Raw genomic sequence first — 13,047 nt, 5'->3', positions numbered from 1 at the left:
GAAAGCTTTAAAGGGGGATTCCAGTTGAGGACTTCAGGCTAATGATTTTTGAGCGCCATTTTTTTTTCTCTTTGGCCAGATTCTCTTGACTTTAGTTGCACCGCTGATGTTAGGTTTTGGATGTGAGGGGCTGTAAGCTAGTGTGTGAACAAAGGGATGATGGGAAATGGGAGCAGGCTTACTCTGCGCCAACAACTCAAAGGGTGAATTTCTAATGAATTACTGCCGCTCTGTAGAAACTATATTCTAGAAAACGACATATATTTTTTTGTTTTTGGCTAAAAACAGTATAATCATAATTAAAAGACCACTGGAAACATTCAAAAGATGAACTTTAAAGTTCCAGTTTTGACTCCATCGACCTTTCATGCTTTCATCACGTTTGCATGTGTCGCTCCAGAATCTGTTGCTATCTCAGGACAGCCTCTCATAAGACCTCCGAGCAGATCCTCACAGCTTTGATTTCAAAACTTGTTTTAAAACAGGAGAGCAAGTATGAGAGGGGAAAAAACTTCAAGGAATAACAGAAGCAATCATCAGCGGATTGATTTCAGGCAGAGGAACTAGAACAGCAAAGTGAAAACATCTGATTATGCAGTTTAATTAATTCCAACCCTGGTGGTTTTGCAAACAGCGTTAACCAGTCGCGGCGGATTGCGTCTCATCATCAGCATGCTCAGAGACACTTCGGTTGCATGGCTGACGTGGTATGTCCACCACTAGAGCACAAGTTGCATGATTTATCAAACCTGGTCACAGATGGAGACGGGCTCCAAATATTTAACATTCGCTGGAGCAAATGGGCAGGAACTCTGCTCCGCTGTGAGGCAGTCCAGTCTGAGACCGGTCAGTCATATTCAGCAGGAGCTCTACAGCGGAGAACACTCCCACTTACAGCACGATTTTCTAATATCTAATTTTAGATGCTCAGCAATTATTTAAATCATCGATGCTTGGCAAAACGGTTAAAAACCTATTTATCTTACTGCAGCAAGTGGAATGGAAGACATGTATGCCACATTTGGTTGTGCATATAAGAATCCTAATAGCTTGAAAATATTTCAATAAATTATTTTGACAATTTATTGTAAGCTGAGTGTGAAAATAAGCAGCATCTGTGTTTTTATTTTATGAACTTATGTGTACGATGTCCAAAATCATTCAGTGTTTTCTCTGCAAGGCAAATTATTCACCTTTTAAATGATATCTCTATGTCTCTAGCATTTTCCTCTTATTTATTCATGTGAATGAAAGTTCTAATTATTACACTTTAGAGTTTAGCTTGTCAGTACTGACAACAGCAAGCCTTGGGCGGTTGGGTTAATTATCACGTTCTAATAAAATAAAACCGTAGGCTGCTTTAGGCTTTGAAGGAATTTTAATTAAAAAGGAAAAACTGATGTTTAGAGTCTTTTAAAGCTTTTCATGCGTTTTTGGCTCCATTGCAGGTCCACATTTTTAAAGCAGAACCCTCAGTGGTCTGAAGGTTAGCAGATTATTTGTCCTACTTTCTTTTTCACAGGAAGCCCCCCGGACCAACCACTGCCAGCTGCACATTCTCCCGGATTTGCTTCCCTGTTTTTTTTTTTTTTTTTTTTAAACATATGGCTGTGACAGCAGTTATTTCTTTCAAAGGGAGATTTAAGAGGCTTGAGGGCTATCACTTCCCCACAAACCCAAATGGAAGCTCCAACGAAGCTGAAGTTCACTTATTTGAAATACAGTAGTAGAGCTGCAAATCAAAACAAAGTAAATAAAGATTCATTAGAGTTTAAGGATACTGAGAGGTCCTGCAAAATACTGCTTTTTAAAGGCAATTATTGGATGTTACTTTTGGAAATCAAAGCTTGTTGTTGTGTATATTTTTTACCATTTCTGTGTGAACTCTTCTTCATGCAGGTTGATTCAATCAAAGCTGTAAATATAAAAAGCAGTCAACTGGACTGGGTTTATCTTTTATTGAAGACGTTTCTCCTTTTCTCCAAGAGACTTTCTCAATTCTGAAATTTAGTAGTCAGAGAGCTGGTTTATATGCTTCTAGGAAGACGGCGTTTACGACATGACACCTTATTCTATTGGTCTGGAGATTCATAGGCCAACAAAAAGTCTGGGTGGTTTTGGGCGAGGTGATTGGGGGCAGTCGTCAGCACTACAGCCCTGTTCACAGCTCTGGGTGAAACCAGTTTGTTGAGTTTCAAGAAAGGAAAGAAAGTGTAAGGAAGACTGTACCTACGGTGGCCCTGAAGGTCAAATGACAATAACAAATCAATGAAAAAAACTGTGAAATTAAACATAAGAAGACTGAAAATAGTGTACTGATGAAAACATGAATGTGTATGTAATTAATTTAAAGTCCCCCTTCTATAAAAATCATGTTTTTTGAGTTTTTAACATGTAAGTGTGGCATTTTTCTTATGAAAGAGAACAAAATGTAGAAATAAATCATTTTGTTTTTGCATTTCTGAGTCTCCTTTTAAACCGCTGTCAATCAAACTGTCACCAGATGCTCTGTTTGAATTAATGGACCGTTGTGATGTCATAACGACCCAGGCGAAGAGCACAAGCTCCCCGATCTACCTGATTAATAAATGTGAGTTTTTTTGTAAGGTTTGCGAAGAGAAACATCTTCGAAAACAAAAACAATTTTAAGAAATCAAAATGACATCTTTAAAAAGTAAACCAAATTTTAAATATGGAAAAGGTCGGTAAAATGCGACTAACTGATTGGAAGATGATGTTTGACTTTTGAGGGTTTTTTTAAACACGTTGTCAATGTCTGCATAGCATACTAATAAAAGTTCTCTGATTAGATATTTAATATCGCTTAATACCAAACAACTTTCCATTTAATTAATGAACAAACATCACCATCCAATTACTGATGTCCCATCGTACCTTCTCCATTTTCTTACTTTGTTTCCTTTTTCAATATTTTATTATGATCTCTGGAAATTGCTTTTGTTTTCTTTTTTTACGGAAACTGGAAAATGTACCATGGGACATCTCTGATTGGATGATGACATTTGTCCATCAGTCGTGTTTCTTGACTTTATTTGAAGATATTTGGTATGAAGCAATACTGGATATGCCTCAAACTAATCATTAGCATGTGGATGTTAAAGACACAAATGAACAAAATCCAAACGTCATCATCCAATCAGTGATGATTTTTCTGGAATTGAGATTTGGTTTCTGAAATATAATGTATTTTTATTATTTTGTTTTGCTTTTTAATCGTCACTGTGATCTTTAATGTGTTTTTGTTGGTGTTCAAGGCCACCGTATGTACCTGAGTCTGCCATGCATGTAAACGGAAGGATTGTCTTTTGCTTCTTTTACGCCTCGCTCGAACCATCCTTCCTCTTCTGGCTACAAACGTCACTGTCAAAAGAACAGTTTGTGTCCTTCAGCTGGATATCCATTCAAACACAGAGCAGCAGCTTCCTCATACATGCAGGTCCAACGATTCTGAGCTCAAAGAACTTTTGCTGTTGCTCCTGCTTGCTCACATCACCAATAACTGCATGCAAAGCCGAGCTCATTACTTTAAGACTCCCACTTATGGGACCCCAACAGTTGTGTAAAGCTGTGGTATATTACATTGCATTTTCCAGAACACAATCACTTTTCACAGCAATATAATGCATAATTTGACAGACTAAAATCCATACGTCAAATTGAGAGTGGACGAGAACAGCCCAAGAGAAATTACAAGATGGGAATTTACATAATCAGAAAACACAGCTGAATGTTGAGCACTGAATAAATTTACCAAAAGGCAGTTTTGTCAACCAAACTACAAGGACATGCAAAATTAAGTCGGCAAGAAATACTCCATTTGCCACGTGCAACAACCGGGGATTACTTCAAGTGCTAGTAGTAAAGAGGTGATCAAAGATTGCATAGAACATGTGCTTGATCTTGTGCAGTACATTTGTCTCAGTGGCTTAAGGATAGGGTAAGACATTGGTGATGGAGTGGGATCACAACGGTGCACTGTAACCTTGCCTGAAGCTCGCGGCTGCATGTGACAGACAGGGTATCATGCTCAGAAACCCTCCTTGAAAGGCTCCTGTTGCTGCTGTTCTAGGGATTAAACCAGCCTCATAATGGCCTGTGGGATTTGTGGCGCTGCTGGGTGACAGCCGTCAAATTGGGTGGGAGGCAGAGACAAATTGCAACTCCAACGCTGCGCTCAATCTATACAGTTGCCAATCAAAGATGAAGATCTATTGACCATGAAGAAATAAAAGAGATAAGGCAAATAAAGACTTGCCTAAGTGACAGGTGCTGAAGAGCATTGGCGTGTAAAAAAAATAGAGAAAAAAAAACATGTTTCAATGTTGGTTGTGTGGAGTTTGTGTAAATAATCCCTTAAGTGCTAAAATCCCAAACCCACACCTCTCCTACAACTGCATCTGCTCTTGTTTTGGGGATTTGCAAGATTATTTTTCCACGGGAACTACTTTACATCCTCAACAGCTACTCAATACAGGATCCACTGTTGCCATAGCAATATCTGGGCAGGGGGGAAAAAATGGAGAGAAACAGAGAGAGAGAAAGGAGGAAGAAAAAGTATTCACAGTTGACAGGGAAATAACGGGTTTCATTATATTCAGCCAGCTGATTCTCTCCATCACCAATGACAGGGCGGTGGCAGGCACAGTGAAAGAGCTTGTGTTTGTGTTTGAGCGGTAATAAATTACTGCTGGGGTCAGGGCCGCGCGGGCTGAGCGCGCTGATTAAATGAGACCAAACTTATATCCCCCTGACATCTCCCAGCCTCCTCCTCTGGAATCTGGAGGTGCAGAGACAAATCCCATAATCCAAATTAAGCATCATCTCCTATTTTAGCCTCCAAAATGGCTGTTTACAGAGCTAAAGCCCTCATTCGCTTCCCATGTTCAGTTCAAAGTGTGGGTAATCTGCACACACTGAGAATAAAAGTGACATCAGAGAAAACTTTGGAAAAGAAAAACATTGGAGCAGAAAATGAAATGATTGCGTTGCATCAGCAGACCACAGGCTCAGCGCGAGGGCCGAGTTTCGCCTCAGACTGAAGAACGTTCATTTGCAAAAAAGTCACAGCCGTCTTACGGTCAGCTTTGCAGGATGCTGTGGGAGGTGGAAAATGCAGCTGCTGCTCTGGGCTTTTGCACCTGTCTCCTCCAAACAGATGAAATATCAGAACAAATAGCGCAATGGAGCAAAGGTACTTTCTACAACTAAATTCATGAGTGAGAACAAATGGGCTGACATGGATTTACTTGAACACCGTTTTCAGAGACAAACTAAAGCTAAATGACTCCTGACTTTTTTCAATCAATCAATCAAACACAATGTTTCTAGATCTATTGGTATTCTGTTTATAATCAGTCATGTATTAAGCAAAAATAGTTTGTATCTTGTTTACTGTTCATTAGTTGTTCATATTGTGCAGAAATTTAAGGAAATAGAGGAAAACCTATCATGGAATCTTTGGTTAAACTACAAAAAAAAAGCTATTAGAATAGTTAACAGAGAAGGATATCGTGAATCAACCAATTCTTTATTAGGTCTGACTAAATTTTGAAATCAAAGGGCATTGTTTATGTTAAGATCTTAGAAATTGTTTATAGAGTAAAACATTATTTAGTTAAAAAAATATACAGAAACTATTTACTTTAAGGGTCAGTCTGTATAATTTATTATTTTGAACAGGTTAAAGTTCTAACCAATGTTTAGGTGAGATGTGTTTCAGTAAAATTACAGAAAGAGGTACACCATGGACAAGTCGCCAGTCTGTCGCACACAATCACAAACCCATGCACACACAGTCACATCTAGCAATTCATAACGATCAATCAACGTATGAAGCAAGCCAGAGTACACATGCACGAGGAGAACATGCAAACTATTTTTTAATCAAACATGCCATATTTTTTTTTTTTTAATATATATTTTGCTTAATTTCTTTTATATGTAGAAAAAGTATATACAGAATCTACAAGATGAAATTAGAATGTATCTAATTCGGATGTGTTGCAACACACGGGGATTAGCAACTCCCATTGCTCAAACAACAGGAATGTCTCTTGTCCGCACGGATCATCCTCATGTGACGTATGAGTGCAGCATTGACCACATAGAAGTCTTGGCATGGCCTTGCTGCTGAATACCCAGTTCATGAATTGTGAATGGACAGCAGAGAGCTGACATGCTCTTCAATGCTGTGACTGCTGCTGTTTCAGAGAGAGCTATGCAGCAGCAGCAGCAGCAGCCCAGGAGGATTCGGTATGGAAACAAACTGGCATCAGTGCAAACACCTTTTGCAGCCCATGACTCTGAGATGTTGACCGAAGAGGGCTGCATTCAAACAAACTGAAATTCTGATTCAATCTTTGACATTTTTGTAAGTGGAAGGTTGTTGCATTATAGCTAGTCTGTTTTCTGTGGTATACCCTTGGTATTTTAGGGTTAAAATATTGTCTTTGTTTAAATGTGACATATTTTCTTTGGGATTTTTTGCAGCATTTTTGGTCTTTGATTTGTTTCCAAAGACTTTGCACACATGAGGGATCAGGTTATTGCCAATTTAAAAGTCCAAGTTCTAGCAAAATGACCTGAAATCCTCCCTGCACTGCATTCCATATATAAAAAAGCAAGAGATAAAGGAAAGGGAAAAGGGAGAAGGTTTGAATCTCTGATCTAGAAAACTTCAGATCTCTGGCTTCAACAAAGATCCAGCCGTGGACGATTCTTCAAAACTATTGCGAACTCCTTTCCTTTTGGTCAAATTGGAGCAAAGGAAGGATACATCTCCTATACAAAATCTTGTAAAAGTTCCTTTGATTAGCAATATGTGGCTGATAGCATTTATATTTATTTATGGAGAGTCTAAAATTTATTCTTTATTCGTCTGGAGAGGCTATTAAAATGTGTGGAAACAGCCTTATATTTCCTCTGAAGTTGTGTTTACTTAATTTCAACTTGTAATGGAGGCTAAATGATTTTTTTATTATCAGTGGACAAGTCATGTCAAAGCGGTCTTCATTGCTTTGACATATTCTACATCCCCCTGACCCCGGAGACCTCTGTCAGTGATGCCGGCTTAACTAAAGTGACATTTGCTGCAGCACCTGTGCCAATCACCATACTGCACTGTCAAAGAGGAACCTCAAGAAGCCAAGACGTCCAGATGAGGCGGGGATTTAAACCTTTTCATCTAGAGGATTTTGCATAAAAACGAAGGGATTAAAAGTTTCACAAAAAAGTTAAGGCTAACCTCACATGACTTTCCTGTTTCTAGCTGTGATGCTAATTATTTACAGTAGATGGGATCTAGATATCCAAATCCAAGAACGCCACATGATGTCATGTTTCCCGCCTCATTTCACATCTGCCTTCTATCAGTTTAGAATTTTTCTTCATGAAAGAACCAATACGCAGATCTTCGGGATACTAAGACTGTGATTGGTTGAAGAAGAAACAGGCGTCTCCAGAATGGTTGTCTTCTCACATCAGAATCATTCAAATTTGTGCTTATTTGGCCAAAAACCTGCTTAATAGGTTAATTGGTTAATCTAAATTGTCCAAAGATTTGTATTGTTGTACGATTGTGGCCCTGTGACAGACCGGCAATCTGTTCAGGGTGTACCCTCCCTTTACCAACGAGTGGTTGGGTTAGGCTCCAGCAGCCCTTGAAAGGGACAAAACGGCTTTAGAAAATGAATGGGTTTAATTTGGCACTTATACATTTTACAGTGAATTGTTGAGTTTAATATACATTTATATCCTCAAGAAATGTGTTCTTGGCCACAAAAAAAAGGCAGCAGTGGATGCAGTTTATTTTTCACTAACCATAAAAGAAGTTAATTTCTACGATGGCTTAATCTGGTCAATAATCTGCTAAATCAGAAAGTTGACAACTGTTCTAAATTTTTATTGTGATTCGGCAACTTTTATTAAATAAAACTTACACCCAATTTTATTTCTTTATTTTTCCGGGGGGTTAAAAATCCATAAAAGTCTCCCTTATGTCTAGCAAATAGGGATCATGATGGGATTATGATACAAAAACATCCGTCCTATGGAACCTACAAGCATCAGTAAAATATGTCCAGCTGCAAAGTTTAAAAACCTTCTCGTCTTCAGGAGGCTCCACCCTCTAAATGTTGTGGTTTGTGTTAAAATTTTAACATTCAGCTTCGAGGTTCAGATATTTTATTTTACCATCCAGTGAGTTTACTTTCAAACAGATATTGATGTTGTTCTACTAAAGTCCAGAGATCCTCATGTCATTTGTGGATTCTGACTACTGGTTACAAAAAAGGCTAAAATCTTTAGCAAATTTTCTCTCAGACATTAAGGTTTAGACTCTCGTCAAAAATGTATATTTTTTGTGGTTTAGTCTAAAGCTTTTGAAGTTTTTAAATGAATGTTAAAACTAAAAAGGAACTGGAAGTCTTGAATGTGTAGAGAAAGTCAAAAGTAAATGATAAAATTAATTTTATCTTTATTGTTTGTTGCTCTTTGCTAAAATAGCAAGACATTTGTTGGAATGTCAGGATTTCTACTCATCTGGAGTGACTGGTGGCACACCAGCAGTTTGACCCCACTCCACCTCCGCCCCCTTTGCCCTTGAGCCCTGCAGTGACTACACAATCCACTCCAAAGTGCTCTCTGCTCCAATCAAAACATTGTCACTTTAAATATCATCTGAAGCGTTGCCACTGTTGCCCAGCAGGGGTGAATCCAGCCTCTGTGGCCTCACACTGCGCATTCAAGCTTTAGTGGAAATTTCAGGCTTATAACTCTTCAAACAAAGGCAGTGGCCATCAAGATCTCACTCACCTGTTTTAGATCCACTGGACACAAATGAAAAAAAGCTATGCAAGAAAAAAAAAATGTCACGGCTTGATAAACCAATCAAAAAGATAGGTGAGCCCATCAAAGCTTCAGATGCCTTTAATTAATGGATGTCACCCGATCCCTCCTTTGCAAATTAATATTTTTTATGAAGCCTGCGTGTCAGGAAAATATGAGGAACGACTTCCGGCTCATGTGTCGCTTCTCTAATAAGCCTCCGTCATGTTGGTTGACTTGCAATTACAGGTTATGTTTGCTCCTAAATTAAATAACATCCAGTTTCTTAATTCTTACCAAAAATAAATAAATAAATTACACTGGAACATGAAGTGATCTGCCTCCACTGTGCTCAATATTAAACAGCACACAGCTGGATCCTTTATTAAGTGAAGAAGAGGTGTCAATCTTAGTGTTTCACACCTGACAAGCATCTCCAACCAAAATAAAGTCTGTATGTTGAGTTCTAATAAACAAACACTTTTCAAAAAATGCAACTTGTGTGGAGAAGGTTTATTGTGAGCCATTTCATAGACACTTGACTGACACCAAACTGATAGACATGCAGCATCCATACAAGTAAAGTCCAGGAAGAACAAAAGTTTGTCTGCAGTGACACTTTTCTCCAGCCCTTAAGGGCATAGGACAACCAGAATGTCCTTTCGGAGATCAATAACGTTGTTTTGTTGGAACTCATTCCAGAAATTTATTTCAATCCAACGGCGCGGCCTGATTTACAGTCCCGTCATGAATTTAACATTTAGGTAGACGTAGCACTTTTTGAAGCAGGTTGGTGGCCCAGAGGAGGCAGAGGCCTGTTCAAATCAATGAAATTCAATAGCTCTGACAGGGTGTTGCTGTTCTCCCTGGTCAACAACTACAAGCGCACAGAAACAGAGGTGAAACATCTCGATTATTGAGCCGGTTTTGTACTTTGCTGACCTGTCGAACTATTATTAACCGCAAAGCTCCTAACCTTCGTATTCGGCGTTTAGTCCAGGGATCGGTTTTACATTTATTTACTATTCAGTAATTAGCATTTTGGCATCTACAAGAGAGATATTTTTTGAGGAGTCAAGACTTCAGTTAATATTGAGGTTTTTTTTTTTAAAGAACAATCAGAAGTGACAGTTTTCTACTTTAAAGAATAAAACTTTATTGTAGAAAATATTTAGTTTTTAATGGTTTATATGTAATCTCACATTTGTATTTATATATCGTTTTTTTTAATTGTGAATTGCATTACTAAAATAGGTTTTAGATTCATTTTCATCAGCAATTAGCCTAAAATATCTTTTTTTCCATCACTTTGCGTGTTATTTCTAATGTGATATTTGATGGGTGGTAACAAATGTGTTTTGATTGCAGCTCAATGTCTCATAATTGTTTGTGCTGTCATACTTTGAAAGAAAAAAAGACATGATGTACGTCTCCCACACTTCCCTTGTGAACCAGAGCAGGAAATCTAAACATCTAACTGACTCCACCTACCTGAAGTTTGAACTGTGAAAGAAAAAGCGTGCAGCAATTATCTTATAAATGATATGTAACTCTACAATTAAATCACATTACCAGCAGGCTCTAATTTACCCAGATTAATAATCAACAAAAATATTGTGTGGCAGAAAGAAGTCACCTCCCCAGACTGTGCACCAGGGTGCTCACAGCAAAACACACAAAGAGGCGGAGATCAAGCGGAGATGCAAAACTTTTATTGGAATCAAATATTATCAAATTTGTTTTTGTTTACATAAACTTTTGCAGAATTAAAACCAAAAAATGTAACAAACTACAATCGATGATTTTGCCGTTTCAGTGTTTGTGCATCCTCGTCTGGTTAGCTGCTTGCGTCCCCTCTAGTTCTGGCCTTGGAGGGCTTCTGCCATGAAAAGCTTCCCGAGGTTCTGCGAGGTGAATTCCTTCACATTCTGGCAGTAGTTATTAATTTGCCCTGTTGGAGAACCGCCACACAAACACACACAGAAACATGAGTATATATATATGTGGATGAACACACATCCATACATTGAAACGAGCGGAGGTGGAAGAAAAAAAAAAAAAAAAAGCAGCAGCAGCAAAACACTGAATTAGCAGGGAGTGGAGTAAACAGCAGGATGGGAACGTTGCAGAAGGTGGAGACGAACAGCGTGAAACGGCAGGCAAAGGGGCGGTGGAGTTGGAGATTGAGTCAATAAACTTTAAATTAATGTAATTTCAAGATAATGGCAGAGATAATTGCAAAACAGAACCTGAGCTCCAGTGAGGGAAGCAGAGGCGGCTGATGGGATTTGGGGGAGGGGAGAAGGGGGGGCGTTCCGGGGGTTGATGACAGGAGCTGGAAGTGTGTGCGTACCTGCAATAAGCAGCGTGTCCATGCGTGGAGGCTGCTGAGGGGGCTTGAACAGTTTGCTGATGTCCTCCTCAGGCAGCGGGGCCTCTCCCCGGCTCTGTCGCTGAGCGTTCTCCTGCTGCCGCCTCTGGAGGTACTGCGACCCGGAAAAGGTTGGCATTAGTGGAGTAAACACAGGACAGGAGAGAATGGAGTGGAGGATGAGCAGACCTGGCAGAATAAGATTGTGATAAAAAGACTAACAAGGACATGAGACAGTGGGAGTAATAAAAAGGAGATGAATAAAGTTGGAGGTAAGGAAAGGCAGGAGCAGGGAAATGCAAAGCAGAGACAGCTTGTAGTTAAGAGAAATGCAGAGAACACAAAGTAAAGAAGTGAGATGTAGAGATGAAAGCAGATATGGGGTAGACTCTGAGAGGAGTTCTGAGTGCGAGCGGGAAGGATATGTGGTGGGCTGAGAGTCAGTAAATCAGTGAGGTGCCATGTCTCTGGAGATCCTTGTTAATTTGGCAAGATGGAGGAGAGACTGACATATTCTGGTTCAAGCAAGGATGCGGTGTGGGAGCGAGTTCAGAGCACTCATTCAAACCCCGCATTGTGCATCAGTATAAGATACCAACAAGAAGAATGGAAAATAAAAGTGTTTAATGTGTTTTTTTTCCTATCATGTACAGTCACAGCATGTCTGCACAAAACCAGAATGATAATGTGTAAAACCTCTGAGCTTCTTTCCCACTTAACATCCAAACACACACGGAATATTATCCTCATAAAATGCACAAAGAAATAAAGTTACACTTTGGAAGGTAATGTCAAAGTTAAGTGAAGGTGCACTCCTTGCCGAAGTATCTTCAAGCCAACAGAGCTCCTCTGTTTCTCCCCACCTTTCCATTCAAAGTGTTCGTCTCAGTCAAGCTGCGTACAAACTTTCTCCAACCACAAACTCTAAACCCTGGTATTGAGATTCACATGCACTTTATGATTTATATTGGAGACTTATGTCTCATTGAAAGATTATATTTAAAAAAAAAACCTTCTTGTGATCTGGAACTAGACTTGTTTTTTACAATCCCACTTTAAAAGATGAGTTTTGAATGTAATGTCCATCATAGATATACTTCAACTGTAAGACAGAATGAATTGTCTCATTTTTAAAGAATCCATTAGTGTGGAAAATTTGTTATTTGGTCAATAACGAAAGTTTACTTCAATACTTTGTAATGTAACCCTGGTTGTCAACAACAGAGGTCAAATGTTTCCTGTAGCTCTTCGCCATGTAAGCCGCCCCGTAGCTGCTATCTTGGTCTTTGTTTCCATGCAGATTGTATTGTTTAGTTCTCCATGCCTCTGTCTGGTGCAGTGTGATATATGTGTTGGTCATGTGATTTCAGATTCCAGGTGGCTCGTCTATGCTCCTCTTCTTGGCCGTGGACCTCACCTCTGGCTCGTCTTGTCTCATTCCCTCCCAGCTGCCCCAGCTCCATCTGGCTGAAGCCCATCTGCTACACTATTAAATTGTGTCGTTTAAGAGTTAGATAAGCATATTTTTTTTCCACTGGAATCAGTTTTTTTTCTTTTATTTTAAGCCGTTTTTCCCAACCGAGAAGGTGAGTCAAATGGGAGCCATACCCAGTTTAGCTTGGTCTGATTAGTTTAGTTTAGCAACCAGCTATTGTTTATATTTTAAGACTGGTTTTATATTTTTGTGCAATTACCAGTGTGAAGCCCATTGAGACAACGGTATTGTGATATTGGACTATATCTAGCCCTGCTTTATCATCAAAGTCCTCAATGATAGGAGGTTTTTACCCAAAATCTCACCATACATGGCCCTAATTATCCTTTCCTTAACA

General features: G+C 39.1%; 1 protein-coding gene across 1 annotated transcript in view; it reads right to left on the bottom strand.

Annotated features, from left to right (window-relative positions):
- Positions 1-10,534: 10,534 nt before the first annotated feature.
- The window catches only part of LOC112143934 (eukaryotic translation initiation factor 3 subunit H), a 60,944-nt gene continuing 58,431 nt past the window's right edge, over positions 10,535-13,047 (bottom strand). Inside the window, exons 7-8 of the mRNA XM_024268181.2 lie at positions 11,198-11,330; positions 10,535-10,795 (exon numbers count right to left, since the gene is read on the bottom strand). Coding sequence (XP_024123949.1) covers positions 10,701-10,795; positions 11,198-11,330 — 228 coding nt within the window. The 3' untranslated portion in view covers positions 10,535-10,700. The remainder of the gene's footprint in view (positions 10,796-11,197; positions 11,331-13,047) is intronic.

The sequence above is a fragment of the Oryzias melastigma genome, linkage group LG16, assembly GCF_002922805.2.
Source record: "Oryzias melastigma strain HK-1 linkage group LG16, ASM292280v2, whole genome shotgun sequence".
In the NCBI taxonomy this organism is placed as follows: domain Eukaryota; kingdom Metazoa; phylum Chordata; class Actinopteri; order Beloniformes; family Adrianichthyidae; genus Oryzias; species Oryzias melastigma.
Note: the sequence above shows the minus strand (reverse complement) of the source record. Positions and strands in the feature narration are given on the sequence as shown.